At 53.7% G+C, this 21,731-nt stretch overlaps 1 protein-coding gene across 3 annotated transcripts in view; it reads left to right on the top strand.

Moving 5' to 3' along the window:
- The first annotated feature begins 1,996 nt into the window (after positions 1 to 1,996).
- Positions 1,997 to 21,731, top strand: part of ALPK3 (alpha kinase 3) — a 49,815-nt gene continuing 30,080 nt past the window's right edge. The window contains exons 1-4 of one of the 3 annotated variants that reach the window (XM_045067300.1): positions 1,997 to 2,156; positions 7,194 to 7,232; positions 10,644 to 10,765; positions 21,404 to 21,521. In XM_045067300.1, the coding sequence (XP_044923235.1) occupies positions 2,014 to 2,156; positions 7,194 to 7,232; positions 10,644 to 10,765; positions 21,404 to 21,521 (422 nt within the window). In that variant the 5' untranslated portion in view covers positions 1,997 to 2,013. The other 2 variants (XM_045067301.1, XM_013062037.2) reach the window with 2 other exon arrangements.

Below are 21,731 nucleotides of genomic sequence, written 5' to 3'. Positions count from 1 at the left end.
TTTCCCCACCTCCTTCACATTTGAACAACATGCCCACCAGGCTCTTCTGTACCTCCATGCCTTTGCCCACTCTGTTTCTCTCCATCTGGAATATTCTGTCTGTCCTCTCCCCCTTGCCCCAGCAGTCTGCTTGGTGAGCTCCTATGTAATTTTCAAAATCCTTCTCAAGTTTACTGCCTTGTGAACTGTCCAAACCCAAACCCCGAGCAACCCACTCTTCTCTCTATACGTTCATGCTTCCTTACATACAGTTCTAAAACTACACATTTCATCTTCGCTGTGTTTTATTTATATGCCTGTTTTTCCGGTTGGACGAAAGTTTCTTGAAAGCACAGATCCCGTGACTCCTACCTGTAGCACACTGCCCTAGCACGATTCAGGGGTGTTCATACAACTTAAATGCACCAAAACTTCAAGCTTGCTTTCAAGGATTTGGATGTGGATGACTGAGGCGCTTTAACACATGCACCTCCAGAAAGCCAACAACAAGGGGACAGGGAGGCATGTGGTCAGGAGACAGATTTGGGCTCCCTGGGTGAAACTGTCTTCTTATTGGTCAAGACTCCCATTCTCCCAACAGAAGCCTGATTTGAAGCAGCTTGAGCAAAGAGAACTTTTTTAGTACACAGATTTGACGAACGGGTCAGACTGCCGACCTACAAGAAGGTCAGGGATAAAGCCAGATTTCAGGAACACCTGCAGAGATGGACCCGAAGCCATCAGGACTCTGAGCCCCCCGCTTTTGCTCCTCTTGTGGTCAGCTTCCTTCTTCCCCGCTGCAGACTGGCCTCCTCCATCAGGCAGGAAGCATGGCTGCTGAGAGCTGAGACCTCATAGCTCACCGCTCCCCAGCACAGAGAGGCCACTTTTCTCCCCCAGTTCCAGTTAAAAAACTTGGTGAAGGACTCCCACTGGCACAGCTTGGGGGTGATGCTTACCTCTGTGGTCAGGGAGCCCGGTACCACGATGAGCCTGGTGTGAGTCAGCTGCCAGCCAGCAGAGGCCAGGGATGGGGTCGTGTAGGAGTCAGGCGGTTGCCGGTGGGACCACACTGGGAGAGGGAGGGAAGAGCCATTTCCAAAACAAGGGGGAATGTACATGTGTGCAACTTCTGGGACCATAGTCACCCAGCTCCACACACTTTCTGGATGCTTCCAAGGATAAAGGAGAAAAAAAGAATGGATAAATATTGGTCACTCCCAATATTCAGAACCAGGATCAGGCAGTAGTGCTTACATTCTTTCTCTTGGAAATCGTTGCATGGTTGAATAGTTTTCTGAGCATTAGGACTCCACCATTTCCCACCAAGGTGCCCAGAAATGGAGGCTGTGTGGAATAGGAGGTCCGATCATTCTAGAAGGGTTTTCTGAGCCCTTCATCTATGCTAGATAATGGAAAGGGAACCCAAGACGCATCCAGAGGGGCTCCGTGGAGATGTGTGGGCTCGTCTAAGTCGTGGACCAACAGTCACTGGCAAGGCGAGGGCCAGCGGAGGCCGCCACCAGGAAGCAGGGACCCGGTCGCCGGCTGCCTCGGCGCCCACCGCGTGGAGTCCAGGCTCCAGGCGGCTCGATGTCCCCAGGCCTTCGCCCGACCGGCTCCACCAGCTCTCGGGGTTTCTGCACCTTCCACTGCGCTAAGGCCGCGGGGCCCGCGCTTCCCCAGCGGCGAAGGGGCCCCGGGAGCCAGGGAAGGAAGCTTGGCAGGAAGCCCGGGTCCTGGGGCCTGGAATTTGGGGCACAGCGGGAGGCCTCCCCAGGCTCTGGCCCGGATGCCCCGGCCGCTCCCGGGCGCATCGGGCCAGCGCTGCGGGGTCCCCGCCTCAGGCAAGGCCTGGAGGCGCCCCCCCCACCCCCGCGCCTCTGGAGGCCGCGCTCCTCGGCCGGGCCGGGGGAGGGACAGCAGCAGGTGACGACGGTCGGGCCGCGGGGCTATAAATAGGGGCGCGCGTCAGCCGCGGGCGGGAGCGGCGGCCGGCAGGGCAGGGGCCTGGGGAGCGCGGCCGGCGGCGGGATGGGGTCGCGCAGGGTCCCCGGGCGCGGCTGGGGCTCGGGCGGGCGGTCCGGGGCGGGGGGCGACGGCGAGGACGACGGGCCGGTGTGGATCCCCAGCCCGGCCAGCCGCAGCTACCTGCTCAGCGTGCGGCCCGAGACCAGGTGCGTGGCGCGCCCCCCGGGGCCGGGCTGGGGGCGGCGGGCGGCGGGCGGGGGCCGAGGCGACGCCCTCCTCCCGGGGAGTGGGGGGGGGGGCGGGCTACGACCTGAGGCGGTGGCCGGGGCGCGGTGGCCCTCTGGGCCGTCAAGGCTCGTCCTGACCCCTCCGGGCCTTCGGGGCCTCGGGCCTCTGGCAACGGGAGGCTCGAGAGCGGAGACGGGCGGTACTCTGGGGGCGATTTCACAAGGGCCCCCAAGGCCTGCCTTACCCCTACCTGGCTTCCGTTCCCCCTCGGCCCCTCGGCCCCCTCACCCCATACTCAGCTACTCCCTGGCCTCGGATTCCACAGTGAGCGATAAGGAAAGGCAGTGGTGAAATTCCTCCCTGGCTGGAAGGGAGGCGGGGAGCACACAGGGTAGGGCCCAGTGTCGGGGGGTTTAAGGAGGAGCATGAGGTGTGGGGTGGGAGGAGAGGCCCACCCTGCCTGAGGGCCACTTAGCTGGGGGGGGGGGTGCGGCGGTGGGGTTCACCGGGAAGAAATAAGTCCCTATTTCTGGGCAAATAAGATGTTCCTCGGAGCCCAGGGCTGGGTCTTCCCCCAGGATCTTCGTGGGGGCTGGGCAGGTACAGGGGTGGGTCGAGGTGCTGCTTGGCCGTGTCTGGAGAATCAGAGCTTGTGGTTCCAAGGGAGCCAAGCACCCTGCCGGTTTGCGGGAGTGGGATGCCAAGGGAGGGCTCCAGCTCATGAGCCCTGTCTGTACACTCCGCCAAGAATTAGGGGTGGGGTTTCTTTGTTTTAGGAGCTAGACTACCCACAGATAGAAAGACACACAGTCAACAGAGAGGCCTACAGGCACTCAGAGGCACCCAGACACCCAGGGACACGTGCCCTGCCACGGACATGGACATTTCCTGTCCGCCTCCGAGCAGCTCAGTTTCCCTCCAACACTGGAGCCCGTTTTCCGAAGGGAATTGTGATGCTTGGCTGTTAGGACAGTGGTTGTGTCCCAGCCCCAGAGCTTGGCTTCTTGTAGTTTATGCAGAAAACAGCCACTCATCTGAGAAGCTGTCTGGGGACCTCTTGTCCTCCGTTTCTAAAACAGCACAAAAACAGACATCAAGGACATTCAGGAAAAGTCCCAGGCACTTCCTCGTGAATTGGCTGAGTTCTGTTGACCTTGGAGTTGGAAAAGTTCAAATGTAACCGGAACCGGTTTCTGCATAAAACTCGTCAAATGGTGTCACATGTCTGGGGCAGGGCTGAGGGCTGGTGTTAGTGACTGAGTCAGACTGGACGAGGCCCCTGGCTGCCAGGAAAGAATGCCCCTTCCTCTGAACCCTTGGCTCTATGGAAAAACTGGAGTGAACCTCAGGCATTTGTTCCCATCTGTGGTGAAGCTGAGTGCCTTGTGGGAGCCTCACACTTGTCTCACACTTGTCACGGCGACTCGACTCGGCCATTCGCCTGGGCTTTGCCTCCAGCGTCTGGCCTTTGTCAACACCAGGAGAACCCACAGAAGCGAAGCCTGATGGAGGGAGGGGTGGCTTGAAAACCAGGCAGAACAGGGAAGGCAGTGGATCTGGACTGGCAGAGAGGACAGCTACCTCACTGAGCGGACATATGGTAGATGATTTTTAATTGCCTACCTGATGAGCAGAAGGCAGGGTCCCAGCCTGAGCACTGCAGGCAGGATGGAAGTGGCTGGTCCAAGTCACCTTGCACCTAAACATGAAAGTTCTTCAAAGGACAGTCTTTTCATCAGGCGTTTGGAGGAGGCTGGGCTGGGGCAGTGGGAGAGAGGGCTCTGTTTTGCCCCTGCTGGCTGGCTCTGGACCCCCACAGGTCCTCAGGGACAGGGAAGTCCAGATTTATCTCACCTCTGGAAAAGCCTCTGGCCAAAGAAGGGAGAATGGAACTGTGAATGGCTGTGTTGGGGTGGGGGGAGCGATGCCTAGGTCAAGGCCTGACTCTCACGTTAGAGCGGGCAACCCTGCGGTCTTCTGTCCCTCGCAATGGCCTGACTGCCTTTGGGAATGGGAAGAGGACCCAAGAGGTGAAGGAGAAAGAGGGTCCCTTGAGGACTTGGCCAGTTGTCCTTGGCTGCAGCCCCCAGATGAACCCTGACTATCCCAGAGTCCTGATGGAGAGGCAAGTTCTTCTCCACGCACTCTTGGCTCCAACATTTTCTGGGTCTATGTCCAGATCCACTGCCTTCCCTGTTCTGCCTGGAGCTCACGAGGCATCATTCTCAGGGGCCTAGTGAGGATGGGCTGCCTCTGGGAGCTGATGGACAGCTGGGCTGGGGGCTGGGCCACCAGAAGCCTTGGCCCAGGTCTAGAACCTGGCTCTCTGTGCCTATCTCCCCTCGCTTAACCCCACGGCCCTGAGGTGGTTTCCAGACTGTAGTCAGCTCAAGGGTATTTCCAGTGCCCACTAGGGTCAGAGGTCCACCATACAGGTAGTTCCTGTATCCCTGTAGGTCCAGCTTCATAGGACATCTGCCCTCTAGGACCTCATCCCTCTAGGAAGTGGGACATGGGGGACTACAGCAGGGTAAGGAGCTATATTCAGGTGGAGAGACACTCAGAAGTTTCAGAAATTCCTACCCCCTCATTTCTTGGATAGCCTGGTCCACCTGGGCTCAGAGGAGCCCTAGAACCTATATATGTTTACTACAGACAGCTTTGGAAGACCTCTTCTGTTCTACTTGGGTCAGGCAAGAGGGCTCAGCCCGAGTCATCAGGCTAGGATTTTCCAAGAGCCTTTTATGTCCCAGAATATGTAAAAGCCAGGATGAATGGGAGACCCTGGTTTCCATAGCCAGTCCTGGCTCCCTCCAGGCTCACGTTCTTGCTTTACCAAGAGAGCCTTCCTTCCTGGGCCCTGCATCGCCGTTCTACACAATGCAGGTGGCATTAAGAACTCATTAGGACTTTTTGCACCAATGTCCGATGCCCTTCGCGGTCAGTAAAAGGAGCCGTTCCTGCTTGGGTGAAGCCCCGAGCCTAGCTTTGGCCCCGTCGACAGGGCATATGCAGAGCTCCCACCCGCTGAAGATAAGGTGCCCCCGTGGCGCAGGACCCCTCCTGACCCGGCTAACAGCGGAAGGGCGAGGCCTAGAGAAAGCCGGTCGGGACAGAGCGGCTCTCTCTAGAGAGAGCCAGGGCGGGGTCTCTGTCCCAGCGCAGGGTCTTATCTGCTTGCAGGGGGCACCTTTCATTTTCCTCTTGGAATTAGAGAGCTGATTATCTCCCTCTCCTTCCCAGGGAAGAAATCCAGACCCAACAGAGGAGAAATCTCTCAATTACGAGGAGAAAGGCAAAGGAAGTTCATGGTCAGGAAAGGATGGAGTTGGCCAGTGTCTTGGAACCATGGGAGGTTCTGCCCACGCAGCCTCCAGAGGATTTTTAAAGCTCTGAGCAAAGGCGGCTGCGCCCTTGCTCTTCCCATCTTCTCTGGAGCAGCGGCTCCCTCTGGGGGGCAGCACCCTTCCTGTTTGAAAGATGCTCGTGCATACCCTCTCTCTTCCTTCTTTCTCTTTCTCTCTCTCTCTCCCTTCCACAAAAACAGCTGTTGAATGCCTGCTGTCTGCTGAGCACTGTGCTGGGAGCAGGAAAGCTACAGAAAGAGCTCGGTCTGGAAGGCAGGGCAGACAGGGTTTAGCGGAGCAGACGGAAGGAGGGAGGGCTTTCCAAGCAGGGAGAATGGACGTATGGGCTCAGAGGTCAGCAGTGGACATGTCCATGGCAGTTAGGGACAGGGCTGGTTCCCGTGGAACATGGGTGTTAGGAAGTAGAGAACTGTAGTGGTCATGGGGGTGTGAGCCGATCGGGGAGGACCTTAATTGCCCAATTAAGGAGTTGAGACTCAACAGGGGGGATTGTCACATCTTTTTCAGGGAAGTGGTGTGATATGGGGGGTGAAGGAGAAGGGGGCCGAGGTGGTCCTCAGAAATGGAGCTCTGGGGGGGTCTCGACCAGGACACGGCAGGAGTAGCGAAAAAAGGAGAAAGAAGGCCAAGCATTGTGGACCAGCTGCACTTGGAAGCTGGAGGAGAGGGAGGAGTCCAAACGGCAGATTTACAGTTGGGAGGATTCTGGAGGTGGCCGCAAACCCAGGAGCCCTGCAGGGGAAGCCGTGTTTTGGGGCAGAGGAGGAGTTCTGGGTGTTGGTTATAGAGGGACAGGCTGTCAGTGGAACATGCTGTAGTTGGAGACGTAGGGACAGCTGAAGGGGGCCAGTGTGGAGGGAATGGCCCCAAGGTCTCCCCAAGGGCCGTGGGACAGTGGCCCTAGACTCTCCCAGAGATGATCATATTAGGAAAGATGGAGAGGCAAGGCAAGTGTCCCTGTGTGGGTCCTCTGCCCCCAGTGGCCGACGTACCCCCCGGCCAGTGTCCACTTTGAGCTGCCCCGGGGTAGGAGGGCTGATAGGGCCTGTGGGCATCATCACGGGCCGTGTGCTGGTCTGACGGAGCTGGGTGCCTCCTGGTTCCCGCTGAATTAACTGCTTTGTCTTTCTCCTCTTCTTTTCTCTTCTAGCTGGTTTGCCTTGTGTGGCCCCTTTAACCATACTTTAACCTATTAATGGGTGTTCTTCCAAGCCACCTGTCTCCTTCTAGGAATGGGGGCTCTTCTCCCGCAAAGACCGAGGGTTGAAGCAGGAGCTGTCCCCCAAGGCTGGAGGGCTGCGGGGTACAGAAGCATGCCAGGCAGCCCTGAGCCCCTCTCTGGGGGCCAGGGACCCAAGTGCCTGGCACGCATTTTTCTCAAAGCGCAGCCCCAAGGAGCCTTCTTCCTGCCTAACCATCCCTCTGGACTCGGCTGCATTTAATGAGCTCTTGGTTTCAGATACACTGGTGTCTGGGGGTGGGGCCACTCGCTAACCAGAGCAGGCCAACTAAGACAGCTGGTCCCTTTTAATAGAAAGGCCTCTGGGCCCCAGATGGTGGCCAATTAATACTCCGCAGAATGTTGTTGGTGTCGCCTCCTTTCCTTGCTTTTTTGGCCTAATGATTCCATTTGCTGTTTTCGCTTAGCTTATCAAGCAACCGGTTGTCTCACCCCAGCTCTGGAAGGTAAACGCACATTGCATTACATTTCTCTGACTGCTTCTTTTTCTTGGGTCTGGGTGTTGAAGGGCCTCCGGGAGACAGCCTGTGCACTATCGGGGGAGGCTGCATGGGGCGAGGGGAGGGGTGGAGGGCGGCGGGCGGGGAGTGTGAGAGGGCACTCTTGTGAGCACGGAAGGGTCCCACGGGGGCCGGAGCTGATGCCTGCATGGGCCACTGAAAGGCATCTGGGGACCCAGAAATAGGCAAGGCTTCCGGAGGTGCCTGCTGCTATGTCTCTGTGCCCCCGGGAGAGGCACCACGGGGCTTGGACAGCGAGCCACCAGGCATGGGACCCACTTCCCAATCCAAGGTCCCCCCTGTGTTTGTCATGCCACATCTAGGTTGCACACCTTATTGCCGATCTTCTGACCATGGTTCCTGCCTTAAATGGTTTCCTCCTGAGTCCCTTAAGTTCTTCTACCGCCTCTTTCTCTTATTCCCTTCTCCCTTGGCTCTGTCCACCCCTGCAGGACCATGCACTCTTTGAGGGCAGGGAATACCGTGTTAGTGCATTACCGCTTTTGCTTGTTCCCAGAACCCGCTGCAGAAGTAGGGCAGGACCCAAGTGGGCCCACAGTCGGGGTTCACCCACAGAATGCCTGTCCTCTCTCTCCTCCCGAGCTGGGGACAGCTTTTTACCACTGGCTGAGCTGACTTTCATAAAGTGGGAACATTTCCTGGCTCTCTCCCACCAGTTGGGCCTCATCCCAGACTGTGGTAGATTTGGGGAGAGGTGCCTACACTTTCTGTACACAGAGAAATAGGCCTGCAGAGCCAGATGGTCCCCGACTAGCTAATAATGTCTACAGACACGCTTGGGACCTACCATGCATGTATCCTCTGCTGTAGGAGAGCCTTGCAGAACCTTGGTTCTTCGGTTGGTACAGGGTCTCGGTGGGTGGAAGAGAGGGCATCACAGCCAAATTCTAAGGGGAGTGCTAAGTGCTAAAAGAGAAAGGACCTTAGAAGTTAAAGCAAGGTAAAGAAGCTAATGTAAGGGCAGTATTAGGTTCCTCCGAACACCACAAAAGCCAGTGATGCTGGTGTTCCTTAGAAACACACGATTAGGCTGTGATCTCCTTATGAAGTCACAGAGTTGGAAAGGCTTGGAGGTGTCAGGGTGGGACCAGGCCATTGCCAGATGTGTGGACTTCTGGCTCTCCAGGACCCTGGAAGCAGCACATCCAGAGTCCGGCAGAGTGGTCCGGAGGAAGGGGACAGAAGGAAGGTGACATTCAGTGGACAGCTTATGCAGGAACTCCCCCGTCTCCTTGAATGCACCCCACACTTACCTCCCAGAGGGCTTTCGGCTAGCCATGCCTTTGAACAGTTAACGTGTGATTTTTCCACGCAAACATTTTCTATAATGTAGCTTAGAACCTAGTGTGGGAAGTTTGAGAAGATGAGTGTTCTTTCCTGTTCAAAATCAGTACGGACACAAAATAACTACTTGCTGCTGAATATTTAGCACAAGCACTGCCTCCGCAAATTTCCTCGAAGCAGACTTTCCCTGCTTTCTCACGGTAGCCCATTTCCGGTAGCTTATTTCCTTAGACTCGTCCAAGCAGCTCCATCCCTTGAGGCTAAGCTGGTATTAGATCCAGGCTCATGTTTACGAGTAAGATAGGATTCAGGTTCTGGAGGGGGGACAGAATGAGGGATGTTTTGAATTAGCTGCGACATCATGGAAGTCCAATTCCTTTGGGCACAGCAGTTTCCTTGGGCAGCTGTCGGTTGGGATTTGGTATGCCCCGAAGTCAGAAATTTGTCTTAGTGTGAGAGCAGCAAGAAACGCCTTCAGATGTTATGTTCCTGAGTGTCCAGGAGGTGAATTCCTGAATGGGTTAGAGAAGGAAAAGTTGCATATGAGAGAGGAGTTCTAGGTAAGGGTGTCCTAGGGAGTGTCCTAGAAGTTGGACTTCGGGCCCAGGTCAAGCATTCAGGGGTGTGAAGAGTTAGGGTCCCCTTTCTGGGTAGTGTTTGTCGGGGAGGGCTACTGTCAACTCCCTGGAGGCCCAGGCATCTGCATTCCCGTGGAGACCCCGTGGCTGGAGCACTTGTTGGTCCAGAAGTCTCACTGCTTCCAGATGTGTTTCCTGGGCTAGAACTTTTCTCCTCAACCTCAAGTCCAGAACGACAGCCACAGAAACGAGGAGTTGAGTGTGGAGGCTTCTCCCCACCAAGCACAGGGTCATAGCCCCTTGGTGCAGCGTTCCCACAGACCCCGCTGCCCCTGGTGGAAGGGGCTCGAGCAGACACGCATTGCCTGGGTGACCTCCCCTCCTCCGAGGCACAGAGAAAGGCAGACCCTCCTGCTTCTGATCACTTCTCCCCTCACCATCCTCACTGCTGCTCACAATGGGCTGTCTGAGTTGGGGGCGTGGGGAGGGCTGGGCACGGCTTGGGCACCAGATGACCTGGCTGTGTGGTTAACGCTTCACGCCTAGGGACGCATTGTGTCTCTGCTGGCCCGTGAGAGGGTTTGGCATGGTGGTTTGCTTCCCACGCCTGGGAAGGAGGGGACCTGATGGGATCAGCAGTGTTGGTGAGTCCACGCTGGACTCCCATGAGCCTGCAAATGCCCTTGAATTTGGGGAGGCAGACCGTCACAATGGAACTCAAAATCCTGGCTTTTGCAGGGGTGGGTCTTTTTATTTGGCAGTCCCGCTGGCTGGTCTCAGAGCTGGAAGCCATGTATCCACGCAAGCATGTGGCGTCCAGAGAGGGTCCAAGAGCAGACTCTCTTTCCTGACACCCCAATGAATGAGAGCCTACCCTTGGATCTGGACCCCGGGCATTGGCTGCCTTATTCGTTGTCTATTATGATCTATGCTCATACATGCGGGGGCATTTCTTCTGAGCCCAAACATTTGGAGAGGCCCCGGAACTGTGTCTCCTTGAGGGTTGAGTGGCTTTCCCTCTTTGGCATGGATGGAAGCCCTGCTGTGCTGGGGTCTTCATCTCCGAGGCTGGGCCTGTCCGAATGTGTGCCACCCCCATGCACGAGCTTTCCTGAAGATAAACGGTAGAGGGTAAAGCAAGGCCCTCTGACAAGGATGGGAAGGAGACGCCAGGGCTGGTGGTTCAGCATGCTTAGGAGCCTGGCCCATGGTCAGAAGCCTGCCTATTGGAATGGGTCTGGATCAGGATTCCATCCAGCCCCTCGGTTCCATCCCTGCCACCCGCCTGGCCAGGACATCTGGCTCCCTCGAAGAAAGACTTGCTCAGGTACTGGAGCCGTGGCCACGGGATGATGGATGGATATGGTAAGATCGAAGTTGCTTTTGGACAACACCAGCCTGAACTGGGCGATACCAGATATCTTGGTGGGGTGTAGGGGGAAGACCACTCTGAAAATTTCTTTGCCTCTCCTAGGAGCACCTTCTGCTCCATCATTGCTCAGCTAACAGAGGAGACCCAGCCGCTATTCGAGACCACGCTCAAGTCCCGGGCTGTGTCCCAGGACAGTGACGCCAAGTTCACCTGCATCGTCACAGGTAATGAAGCCCTCTGTAGGATGCACACCAGGGTCACTGCACACAGAAGGGTCCCGGGGGGCTGTGGGTCCAGGCACAGAAGGGGTTGGCTCTTTGCACAAAACTGGGCAAGTTCATATTAGTTTCCTTAGCTTTGTGTCCAGCTGAATCTCCCTGAGTGGGCTAGGGTCCCTTTCTCCTCCCATTCTGGAGCCACATAAACACCCCACGCTTCTTCAGAACCTATCTTCGGTAAAGGTTCTAAACCCTTGGGCAAACATAGACAACTAATGATTCTTAGTTGTAAGGGAAGAAGCTCTCCAGCTGAAAAAGGTTTTTGAGGTTATTTTCCCAAATATCCCCGTTTTAGAGTTGAGGGTGTTGAGGCTTGGGCGTGTCAAGCCTGGGAGACAGCGATGTCTAGTGCTTCTGGCTGCAGATCACCTGGCTGGAAGGCGCATCCGTCCCCTTTCCAGCTATGTGATACAGAAGAGGTTGCAGAACCTTGCACGACGTTGCAGTGCCTCATCTGCAAAGTGGGGATGATAACAGTAGGAACCTTATAGGATTATTGTGAGACCAATTGCATCAAACCTGCAAAGCATTTGGAATAGTGCCTGGTGTACAGTGAGTACCATGTAAGTGCTAGAGATGAAGACTACTATTACTCGCTTTTCCCTGAGCTCCACGGCCGGATTTGGCAGTACTGGAGGCAGAGTGATGGTCCTTGGGAAGGGAGGAGGGTGGGGTGGGTGTACCCGAAAGCTGGCCCTGAGTATGGCCTCCCCTCCAGACCTCCTGTCACACCAGCCTGACCTGTCTGTGGGCCTGCGGGTCTGCCCCTCCCAGCCGTGCAGCCATCAGACCAAGGGGCCCAGGTTAAGCGTCCCTCTGAGAGTCCCCCAGCTTCCCCAGTAAATCAAAGGCATTGGTGGTTTCCAGGTGTGACACACCCTGATTCTGGGGGACCTGTCTGCCCCAGCCATCTAAACAGCTTCTCTGGGACTGGGTTCCCCCAGGTAGTTCTCACCCTGACCCAGAAGCCTCTGAGCTCCAGGCAGAGAACCCCGTCTGTTCCAGGGGACTCAGACCTCTGCCAATATCCCTTACATTTGCGTGGCATGACCCGTCTTGCAACATTCATCTGTTTCCATTGTCCCTGGATTCTTACAAAACCCGGTGAAGTAAGTGCTATTGTTAGTCCAGGTTTACGGAGAACCCAAAATAGGTTAGGTGACTTGCCAAAGCCTGCGAAGTTGGTGAGAAGGAAATGCTAGTTCTGCTCTCGGTAGCATTTGGGGCTGCTTGCTTACGCCCGCTTTGTGACTTGTGGCGCTAACAGTTTTCTGGACAAACCTGGCTCTTTCACAGATGTATGCTTTCACGTCTGCTATGTTCCCTATATCGAAGGTCCTTCATTCTTCTTTTTAAAGGAAATTAATTTTTATGTAATCAAATGCATACATGCACATAACGCGCATCTTTAAATTACGCTAGCATCAAAGGACAGTGTTCACTCCTCCTACCGGTTTGTCTTTAGAAGCAACTGTTTTCCCCTTTTAGCTATTAGTGTATACGTTTAGCTATAAGGGTATACATTTCCACAATGCTGAGTGATAGTGTGACTGTTGCTAACTTTTGAGACTTCGGGTTTCTATGCTAGCTGATCTTCCTGTTACAGTAGATAGGAAATTAGCTCTGTCTTCATTTTCTCTGTTTCTCCTCACTTATCTTCTCAATGTAATGTAATGTCATAATTTTTGCTTAAATCAATATTTACTGTTTACCTTCTTTCTAGGCACTATTATTCATAACTCAAGATTGTAGTATACTACGATTACATTTCTTTCTTCTGTTCTTTACTTGTTAGTATTTCTTTAACTTTTCATTTAATTGTTTTGTTTTGTTGCTATCTATTGCTAGATTTTCTTATCCCATTCAGTAGCCTCTTAACTATAGTTTCCTACAAGGTGACTGTCTTCAGTATTCTTGTCAGCTGCTTTCCTTGGAGACCTCTCTCTTGGAGATCTCTGTTCTTCTGTTTCAACTGGTGGCCTTTTAGACCCAGACACAGGTTTTTTTTTTTTTTTTTTTAAGATTTTACTTATTTATTTGACACACAGAGAGAGATCACAAGTAGGCAGAAAGGCAGGCAGGGAGAGAGAAGGAAGCAGGCTCCCCGCTGAACAGAGAGCCTGACGCGGGGCTCGATCCCGGGACCCTGAGATCATGACCTGAGCCGAAGGCCACCCAGGTACACCAAGACACACAGCTGTTATCCTAAGTTTTCTCTTTGTCTTTCTCCTGGGTTTGATTCAGTTTCCTGGATCTCATATGTTCCTTTTTCCTGTTTTTTTTCTCTGGCTTTACTGAACTACATCCTTCAATAGTGTCATCACGTAAGAAGACATCCTACCAGAGATGGCACTACAACAGGAGGCGTGGTGATGACACACTTGTCACCTATCTCTCCTTCGAGCCTTTCAGCTCCAGTGTGACTCAGTTGCCTTCTGCACTTGATGCACACTTGGCACCCTGGGACCTCCCTTAACCATCATCCTGTATGTCCCTTTTACCTCTCTCCTGTGACAAATTTCCCAGTTTTTATAGTCCACATTTTTCTTTTTCTTGATTTACATTCTTGTTTTGGTAGCTTCTTAGAGTATGTGGGAAGTAAATGTTAGACAACTCCTGACTGAAAAAATGATTTTTTAAAATTTTTTATTTTACTCTTGATGGAGAGTTTGGCTGGGTATGGAATTATAGGATTCTAAGTTGAAAATCATTGTCCTTGAGCATTTTGAAAGACGTTGTTGCATTGTCTTCTTTCTCCCAACATTAATGTTCAGAGCAGGAAGATGGTTTAACTCCTCATTCTTGACAGGAGACTGGTTTTGTTTGTTTGTTGTTTCCTCTCCGGAAGCTTGTAAGAAGGTTCTGATGTGTCATAAGGATGTAACTTGATATGAGTGTCTTTTCAACCTGGGGCGTGCTTGGACTCTTTCAATCTAGTAATTGATGGCCTCTAGGTCTGGGAAATTTGAGATCGTTTTGATGTTGGCTTGTCCCTCCTGTTTTCTCTTGCTCCTTCCTTCTGGAACTCTCGTTACGTGGATATCTGCTCCCCTGGACTCATTCTCTCCTTTTCTTTTCCTTTCTTCTCCTTTTATCTATATGTCTTTTTGCTCTCTTTCTGGGAGATTTCCTCAGTGTTCTCTTTCTACTCTTCCACTGGGCTTTTAATTTCTAAGAAATTCTTAATTTTTTTCCTGTGGCATCCTGATCTTCATGAATGTACCATCTCCTCTTAGCTCTCTGACACTAGTAATGATAGTTTTCTAAAAGTTTCCTTCTCCCTGCATAGCTTGAGTTCCTTCCAATTAGCTTTTTTTTTTTTTTTTTTTTAATTTGTTTTCATCCTTAGTCTTCTATGTATAGGCTGTCTTCAGACGAGATCGGGCGCGTTCAGGGTGGTATGGCCGTAGACTATAGGCTGTCTTCAGACACCTGGCGATCCTTAGCTGTCAGATAATGGTTAAGAGTGGAGACCAAAAATCTGGTTGTTGGTTCTGAGGAAGCAGGAGGGTCCTGAAAACCTGGGGCTTCCTTGTAGGGAGATCTGGCAGCCACTGTGGGAAATGAGAAGGCAAGTTTCTTTAATCCCTTCATCTTGGGCTAGCTAGCATCCCTAGTGAATACTCTTCCCCTATCTTGCCTGGGGGGGCGGGTAAAGATTTTCCAGGAGCTTGCAGATTGTAGGGTTGGGTGGGCTCTCATCAGAGAGCATTCATTTTATGCACACAATTACTACATTTTCGTTTCCTACAGAGTAGCCGTGCTCTCAGCTGTGCTGGCTTACCCTCGGGGTAAACTTGTACCTTTCCAGATAATCATCCTCACCTTTGGCCATGGGGGTGGGAAGAAGTAGTTACCTAGCGGTACGGAGGGGGTGAGGGGATCCAGAGATCTGATGGTTTTTCTTGCACCTTATAACCTCTCCACCTTTCCCTTTCCCCCAAGTGATTGCTTGCGATTATGCCTTTCGGGGGCTTTTCCAGTGCTCAAAGGGTAGCTCTCTGTTCCCCCACTGCTACGTTAGGGTTCAGCTGTCCAGGCTCTGTAGAGCCCGTGTCCACTGTCCATCTGCTTTCCGACTTCCAGACTGTTGGTCTTCCTGTTGCTTGCCTCATCTGTTCTCCTCTTCCCTGTGGTTTTATGTCTTTTAATTAAAAAAATCTCGTTAGAGTACTCATAGTGGAGAGAGTGAAAACAGGGGATATGCTCATTCTGTCTTTTTACCTCAAAGCCTCCTCCTTTGCTGGAAAATTCCGTCTCATCTTTCAAAGCCCAGACCACATGGCTTATCCTCTAGGACATCATCCATCTCTAGCACTGCCACGGAAATCTCCTGCTGTATCTGTTTCTCTGCTCCTCCAGGAAAACTGTGAGATCTGTGAGGATAGAGTGCAAACCAGGCACACGCTGCCTTTCTGGAAAAAGCACAAAGAAGGCGCTCAGTACCTGTTGGCCAAATGCCTGTTCCTCTCGGTCGCAGCTGCTGCAGGGGACCTGGGCCGCCTGAGAGGGGCAGGCATCGGGGACGGGTCTCCCTTCTCTCCCTCTTCCTTTCTACCCTTCGCAGCCATGGACTCTGAGAGGGATGTTGGAGAAGCCAGACAGGAGTCTGATTTCCAGAATCTTGGGGCATTTTATTCAATACCCCCCATTGTCATTATGAAGCTTGGCCCTGTTTTATTTTATTTTATTATTTTTTTAAAATATTTTATTTATTTATTTGACAGAGAGAGATCACAAGTAGGCAGAGAGGCAGGCAGAGAGAGAGAGAGGGGAGGAAGCAGGCTCCCTGCTGAGCAGAGAGCCCGATGCGGGACTCGATCCCAGGACCCTGAGATCATGACCTGAGCCGAAGGCAGCGGCTTAACCCACTGAGCCACCCAGGCGCCCAAAGCTTGGCCCTGTTTTAAGCCCAACCCAAAGGAGCAAACCTTTATCCCCTCAGTTGAGATATCATCCATGTCTCATGATGGCCAACAAAGGCCACAGTCTTCTTTCTGCTCAGGAGCACCTGCCATGCCCAGGTCTCTAGCACTCCTATTTGGGGCTATAAGATTTCCAGAGCTCTAGGTATTGCTAACATTCATACCTTAGTCCCCTGTTGTCCCTAACTTCCTCCTCCCCACTCCTTGTCCCCCACACATAAAAAAAAATCTCAGGTCACTTGAGTTTTATGCAGTACATTAAGGAGGAGGTCTCTGTGATCGCCATAGTCCACCATCAATAAGCCTTTTCCAGTTAGCAAGGCAAGAATGTGGACTGGATGAGGAAGGAAGGGGGAGGGGGAAGCAGGATCCAGAAAAAGCAGAGAACAAAGGAGACAGGAGCTGAGTCTCCTGATCTGGAGAAGTAGATGGTAGATCGGTCTGTGGCTGAGACCGGCCTCCACGGGAGACTCACGTGGTGATCCCAGCTTGTGTCCGTGGAGATACAATGACCACCTGTGTCTGTCTTCCTCCCACCGTGCCGGAAGCATTCCTTCCTTAAACTGGACTGTGATGAGTCAGCCCCACCAGGGCCCCCTGCCAGCAGCAGGTGATGCTTTCTGGGGGGGTCAGAACCTAGACCGCATGAGGAAGAGGAGTCTGTGCCCCTTCTCCTGCTGGCTGAGCTCTGAAAGAAGTCCTTGTGGTCTTGGAGAAGGATTATACAACCCAGAGTCTCTCCCCTCTTGGAGTGGGGGATGGTAGACCTTGACTCTGCTTTCTGGCTGTCTCCCCCAGGGGCTCCCTTGGTCAGAAAGCTACTTTGATGTTGCCCATCTTTGTCCAGCATGGTGGCCCATTCCCCCACTCTCCTCAACTCTGTGGATTCTGTGTTGGTGTATGTGCCTGTAGGTGTGCATAGACATTGAGGCAGGAGGCGGAAGCAGCCAAAGACACTGGACAGTGACTGAGCCTTTAGACAGAACCAAGTTCCAGAGAAACACCTTTCTTAGAGAAATGAGTCTAATACAATGAATGCTGGGAATACAAACCTACATATTGGTCCCAGAATCCTCACCAGAAAGAGCATCAGTAAAGGGAAAAGGAAGCCAGGTGCCTTGTGACTCTGGCTGTCACTTTACTTCCCAGAGCCCTGTCTCACTTTTGTGTGAAACACAGATCAAACCCCCTGACTTGCCTGCTTTATAGAGAAGAGGGGTCTGAATTTGGTTATTCTGCATATCATTAGCTAGATGATCTTAGGCAGAAGTCTTCATTTCATGGGCCTTAAATTCCTCTTCTTTATTTTTTTATTTTTAAGATCTTATTTGTTTGACAGAGAGAGAGAGAGAAAGCTCAAGCAGCGGGAGCATCAGAGGGAGGGGGAGAAGCAGGCTGAGCAGGGAGCCTAACACGGGGCTCGATCTCAGGACCCTGGGATCATGGCCTGAGCCAAAGGCAGATGCTTAACCGACTGAGCCACCCAGGTGCCCTGAATTCCTCTTCTTAAATTGGGGATTAATAACAGTATATTCCTTGTAGGATTTTTGCGATGATTACATAATACAAGAAAAATGTTCAGCTCGGTACCTGGCCCGTAGTGAGTCCTTAGTAAGTGTGAAGAATCCTCACAGGATTGTGCGGAGGGCCAGACAGAACCGTTCGAAAGCTCTTTGAGAACTCCAACATGGGTTTCATCATTAATGATCCCTACCACCTGAGCTTCTCAAACTGGGGTTGGTTGGGACAAGGCTGCAAGTCTCCAGGTTGGGTTCGAGACTTAGGCCTGTCGCCTGTGAAGCAGAGGTCTCAGGGGGAAAGGGGGAGGGGGGACGCGGAAAGCCCCAGGCTGTGGGACCGCTGCGGGCTCTCCTGGCCAGAGCCGAACGTGTGTGCGTGCCCACTTGTGGACACACATGCATGGGCCGGAGTGTGTATGCAGCTGGGAGGGAAGGGCCGTTCCTGTTGTTTTGTGTGTTTTAGGATATAGTTCATATCATCCATGGCCCAAGGAAATGTTTTCTGTCCAGATAGAAGTGTTTCTAAAAACCCATGACTGCCACGGAGCCCCCAGCTGCCAGGTTGGCCACCGTTTTGTGAAGAGGCATCAGAGGACACCACGGGGGCTGCGAACTCAGCCTTGGGCTGGTGGGGTCCGTTCCGTATCTCCTTCCCTGTCCCAGCTTGATGGACTCAGATGCCCTGGAGGTTAAGGCCCTACTGGGCAGATCATGAGGCTGGAGGCTCTGAGCCCGGCCCTTGGAGGGATGAGGTCATCACACAGGATGGAGAGGACACCTGTGCTGGCCTCGGCCCCGCGCGGTGATGTAACCAGGGGCTTTAGCTCACAGTGGAAACATGGGGCTCGCTTTACAGTCAGGGCTGCCCAGAGTTTGTTCCTGGCCGACTGTAGCACAGCCTCCCCTCCTGTGCTCCCTGCTCCTGGACGCGGTCCCCCGGCATGTCCTTTCTCTCCCACCCCCACACGCTACTGCTACGGCTCCTGTGTGAGGCGCGCCGGCCCCATCTGTCTCCTGCTTGTTTGCTCTCTCACTCCTTCCCTCCCTCCTCCGTCAGGGTTTGGTAAGTGACCGCTCTGGGCCAGGCCCTGACTTAGGTGCCGGGGACACAACAGCAGGGAAGACAGAATTCCTGCGCACGTGGGACGTGGGTCTAGAAGAGATAGGCAGGGACACAGGGCACCACAGGGGCATGACTCCTGCCGTGAAGGGGGGGGCAGACGCCGAACTTGACATTTTCTGAAATTCCGCCCACCAGTTCCAGGGCCGCTCGCACCATAAAGCCTTTGCCATATTCCAGACATAGGTGTTTGTTTGGTCCCCTCTCGGCACCCAGAGCACTTCGTGTATTTGTCTATAAATATTTAATGCGCGTTGGTTCCAGACCAGGCACTATTCTAGGAACCGGGGACACAGCGGTGACTAACACAGATAAGTCACGAACCGATGTTCCCCTGGGGGTTGGCGAGGGTGTCCGCCACCTAACAAAGTCCTCTGTGTGTAACCTGTCAGCTGGCAATGGGTGCTACACACTAAACATAGTGAGAGGGGCAGAGGCGCGGGGGGCGAGGCTTCTGGGAGGGAGAGAAGGCCCCTCCGAGAAGGTAATGTGAGGACAGAAAGTGAGGGAATAGGGGTCCCTGGGTGGCTCAGTCTGTTAAGTGACTACCTTGGGCTCGTGTCATGATTCCAGAGTCCTGGGATCGAGCCCTGCGTCGGGCTTTCCGCTCAATGGGGAGTCTGCTTCTCCCTCTGCCTGCTGCTCTGCCTACTTGTACTCTCTGTCTGTCAAATAAATAAATAAAATCTTTTTAAAAAATTTTAAATTAAAAAAAAAAAAAGAAAGTGAGGGAATAGAGGTGGGTGGCTTGTGCTGTGTGTTAGAGGCGAGCCGGTCAGACCCTGTAGCTAGGGTTGGGGGGTGGGTAGCATCGAGCAAGGCCCAGAGTGGAAGAGTGGTGGGAAATGAGGCAGTGGGGTGGGGGGCACCGATCGGGAGAACCTGCGCTGAATGGGAGCTCCCGGGTGTTTGGAGCAGAGCAGTGCCACGACCTGACTTGACTTGCAAAGGCTCACTCTGGCTGCTGTGTAGATGGGGGTTGAACAGAAGCCAGAGCGGGAGCAGAGAGATCAGTGGGGGGTAATACGGAGACTGACCTGTGAGACGGGGCTGGGGACTGCTTGGTGGTGGGGAGTGGCGAGAAGGGACCAGGTGGTGGATATATTCTGAAGGAAGGGCCCGTAGGATTGTCTGATGGCATGGGTGTGAGAAAAAGAAAGGAATAAAGGAATGCCTCCAGATTTGGGGCCCAAATCAACTTAGAAGGATAAAGTCACTGGGTACCGAGCTATGTCACAACTGTCCTGGAGGGAGGCGCGAGGAGCTGGGCCCGGATGGTAAGTTCCGGACCTATCAGATCTCACAGGGGTGCTGTCAGACACATGTCAGAATCAGGAACCAGGAGTTCAGGGGGGAGGTCTGGGCTGGACGTACGAACGTGGCAGTGGCGAGCACACAGATCTTTAAAGCCCACCGGTCAGCCTCAGACCTCAGGTTATATGGAGAGAGAGCAGGAAGCGGTTCTGGGGCCCGAGCCCTGGGCACCTCCCGCTCACAGGCTCCGGTGTTGAGGGGGACGGATGAAGGAAATTAGAAAGAGTGGCCCATGAGGCAGGGAGAGCGCTCCAGGAGTGAGAAGGTCCCAGGGAGTGGGCATCGACGCCGACAGACTGAACAGATGAGGCATGAGAATTGCCAGGAAACTTGGCGACGTGCGAGTCAGGAGTGACCTCCACGGACAGGATTCTGGTGCTGTGTGCGCACAAAAGCCTGATGGGAGGGGAGGGAGGAAGACAGAGTGCAGAGAACGTTCTTGTAAAACTCATGCAGCAGGCTTGCGTGCCAGGGGTGGTGATGTCACAGAGGGGAACCGTTTGCTGATGCAGGCGAGAGCAGGAAAAATTGTTGGAGAGATGTCCTTGGCGAGGCAAGAGGAGATGGGGTCCAGTGAGGACAGCTTTGGAGAGGCGTGTGCGCTGCGGATCCATCCATGCAGGAAGGTGGAGCGGGTGTGCCCTGACTTAGGTTTCCTACTGGACCGTGGGTTCTCCAAGAGCAGACACCCTGCCGGCCAGGCTTCTGTAGGTGTAATAGCCCTCTCATGGCTCAGCACGTGCCTAATTGGAGGGAAGGCGAGCTAGGGGTCTTTGAATTCAGATCAACAGTGTAAATCATTTGGGAGTCGGCTAGAAGCAGAGTTCACTGGTAAGGCTGGGGGCTTCTTGTGGGACTGATAGGCAGGAAGTCCTCGGGGCCCAGGCAGGGAATGGAGCCAGTCTATGGAAGGATGTTGGGAGCATCTGTCTGTCTCCTATCTCGTATCCTGCCCTCAATATCCCCTTCATTCTTGCTTTTCACCGCAGGCCAGTCCGAGTGGAGGGGTTGGCCGCATCCCTCTGAAGTTCTAGCTCCAGGCCCAAGGCTAGACTGCTTCTAGGTCCTGATTGCTAAAACCTAGGTCAAATAACCAGACTCCGTGAGCTGATTGGGTGTCCATTCCTGGACCCACCAGGCGTGTGGGGAAGGAGGCAGGACAGGTGACTCTAACAGTTGGAAGTGCTCCTTGTGGCCAGAGCTGGACGTCCCCAGAGAAAAGGGGCCACAGCAGTGAATGAGTGGGTCGGGAAATGTGGATGGATGATGGATGGATGGATGTTCTGGTGTGTCAGCAAATGAGGCCAGCATTGCAGCAACCTAGGACAAAAGAAGGAGGTTTTCTCGGTGTTGGGGTACTGGGGGAGACCTTTGAGGATACAGCCGTTACCACAGTTGAGAATGCAGGTCAGGACACTGAAGGAAGGGGGCTTGTTACTACCAGCTGAGGTTCTCTGGAAACGTCTTGCTTCTCTGCTAGGAAGTTTCTCCTCCATATTTGCCTTCCAGCTGCTGAAGGGGAACAGTTTTCAGCCTTGACCTGGGCTAGCTTCTAAGAATAGGCAGAGCCAAATGATAGCCCTTTTCTTCCTGCGAGTGGGGCAGGTAGTCTGGGGAAGCCGTTCTCTCCTGCGGCATCCTGTTCTCTCCTCCCACTGTTTTGGACCTGGTCTTCCTGCAACCCAGTGCCCCGTTTCCTTCCTAGGATACCCAGAGCCGGAGGTGACCTGGTACAAAGATGACATAGAGCTGGACCGCTACTGTGGTTTGCCGAAGTACGAGATCACTCACCAGGGCAACCGCCACACGCTTCACATTTACAGGTGGGGGCACGCGACCTGTCCCGCTCTCTCTGCGCTCCTGGGGGCCTGTGGCCCCATCAGAGATGGGCTTGGCTGTGCGCTGATGGCCCAGGCGGGATCTAGGGGTGCAGGGCGGGTTTCTGCTGCTGAGTTGAACTTGCTGGCGAGCTGCCTGCCTGCCAGGGTCTGGGATCTCCAAAGGCCGGGGTGGGACGACTTCTGACAGCCGGA

The sequence above is a fragment of the Mustela putorius genome, unplaced genomic scaffold (genome assembly GCF_011764305.1).
Source record: "Mustela putorius furo isolate JIRA1106 unplaced genomic scaffold, ASM1176430v1.1 tig00003875_pilon_pilon_pilon, whole genome shotgun sequence".
NCBI classification, from domain to species: Eukaryota; Metazoa; Chordata; class Mammalia; order Carnivora; family Mustelidae; genus Mustela; species Mustela putorius.
This window is presented reverse-complemented; position numbering and strand designations above follow the sequence as displayed.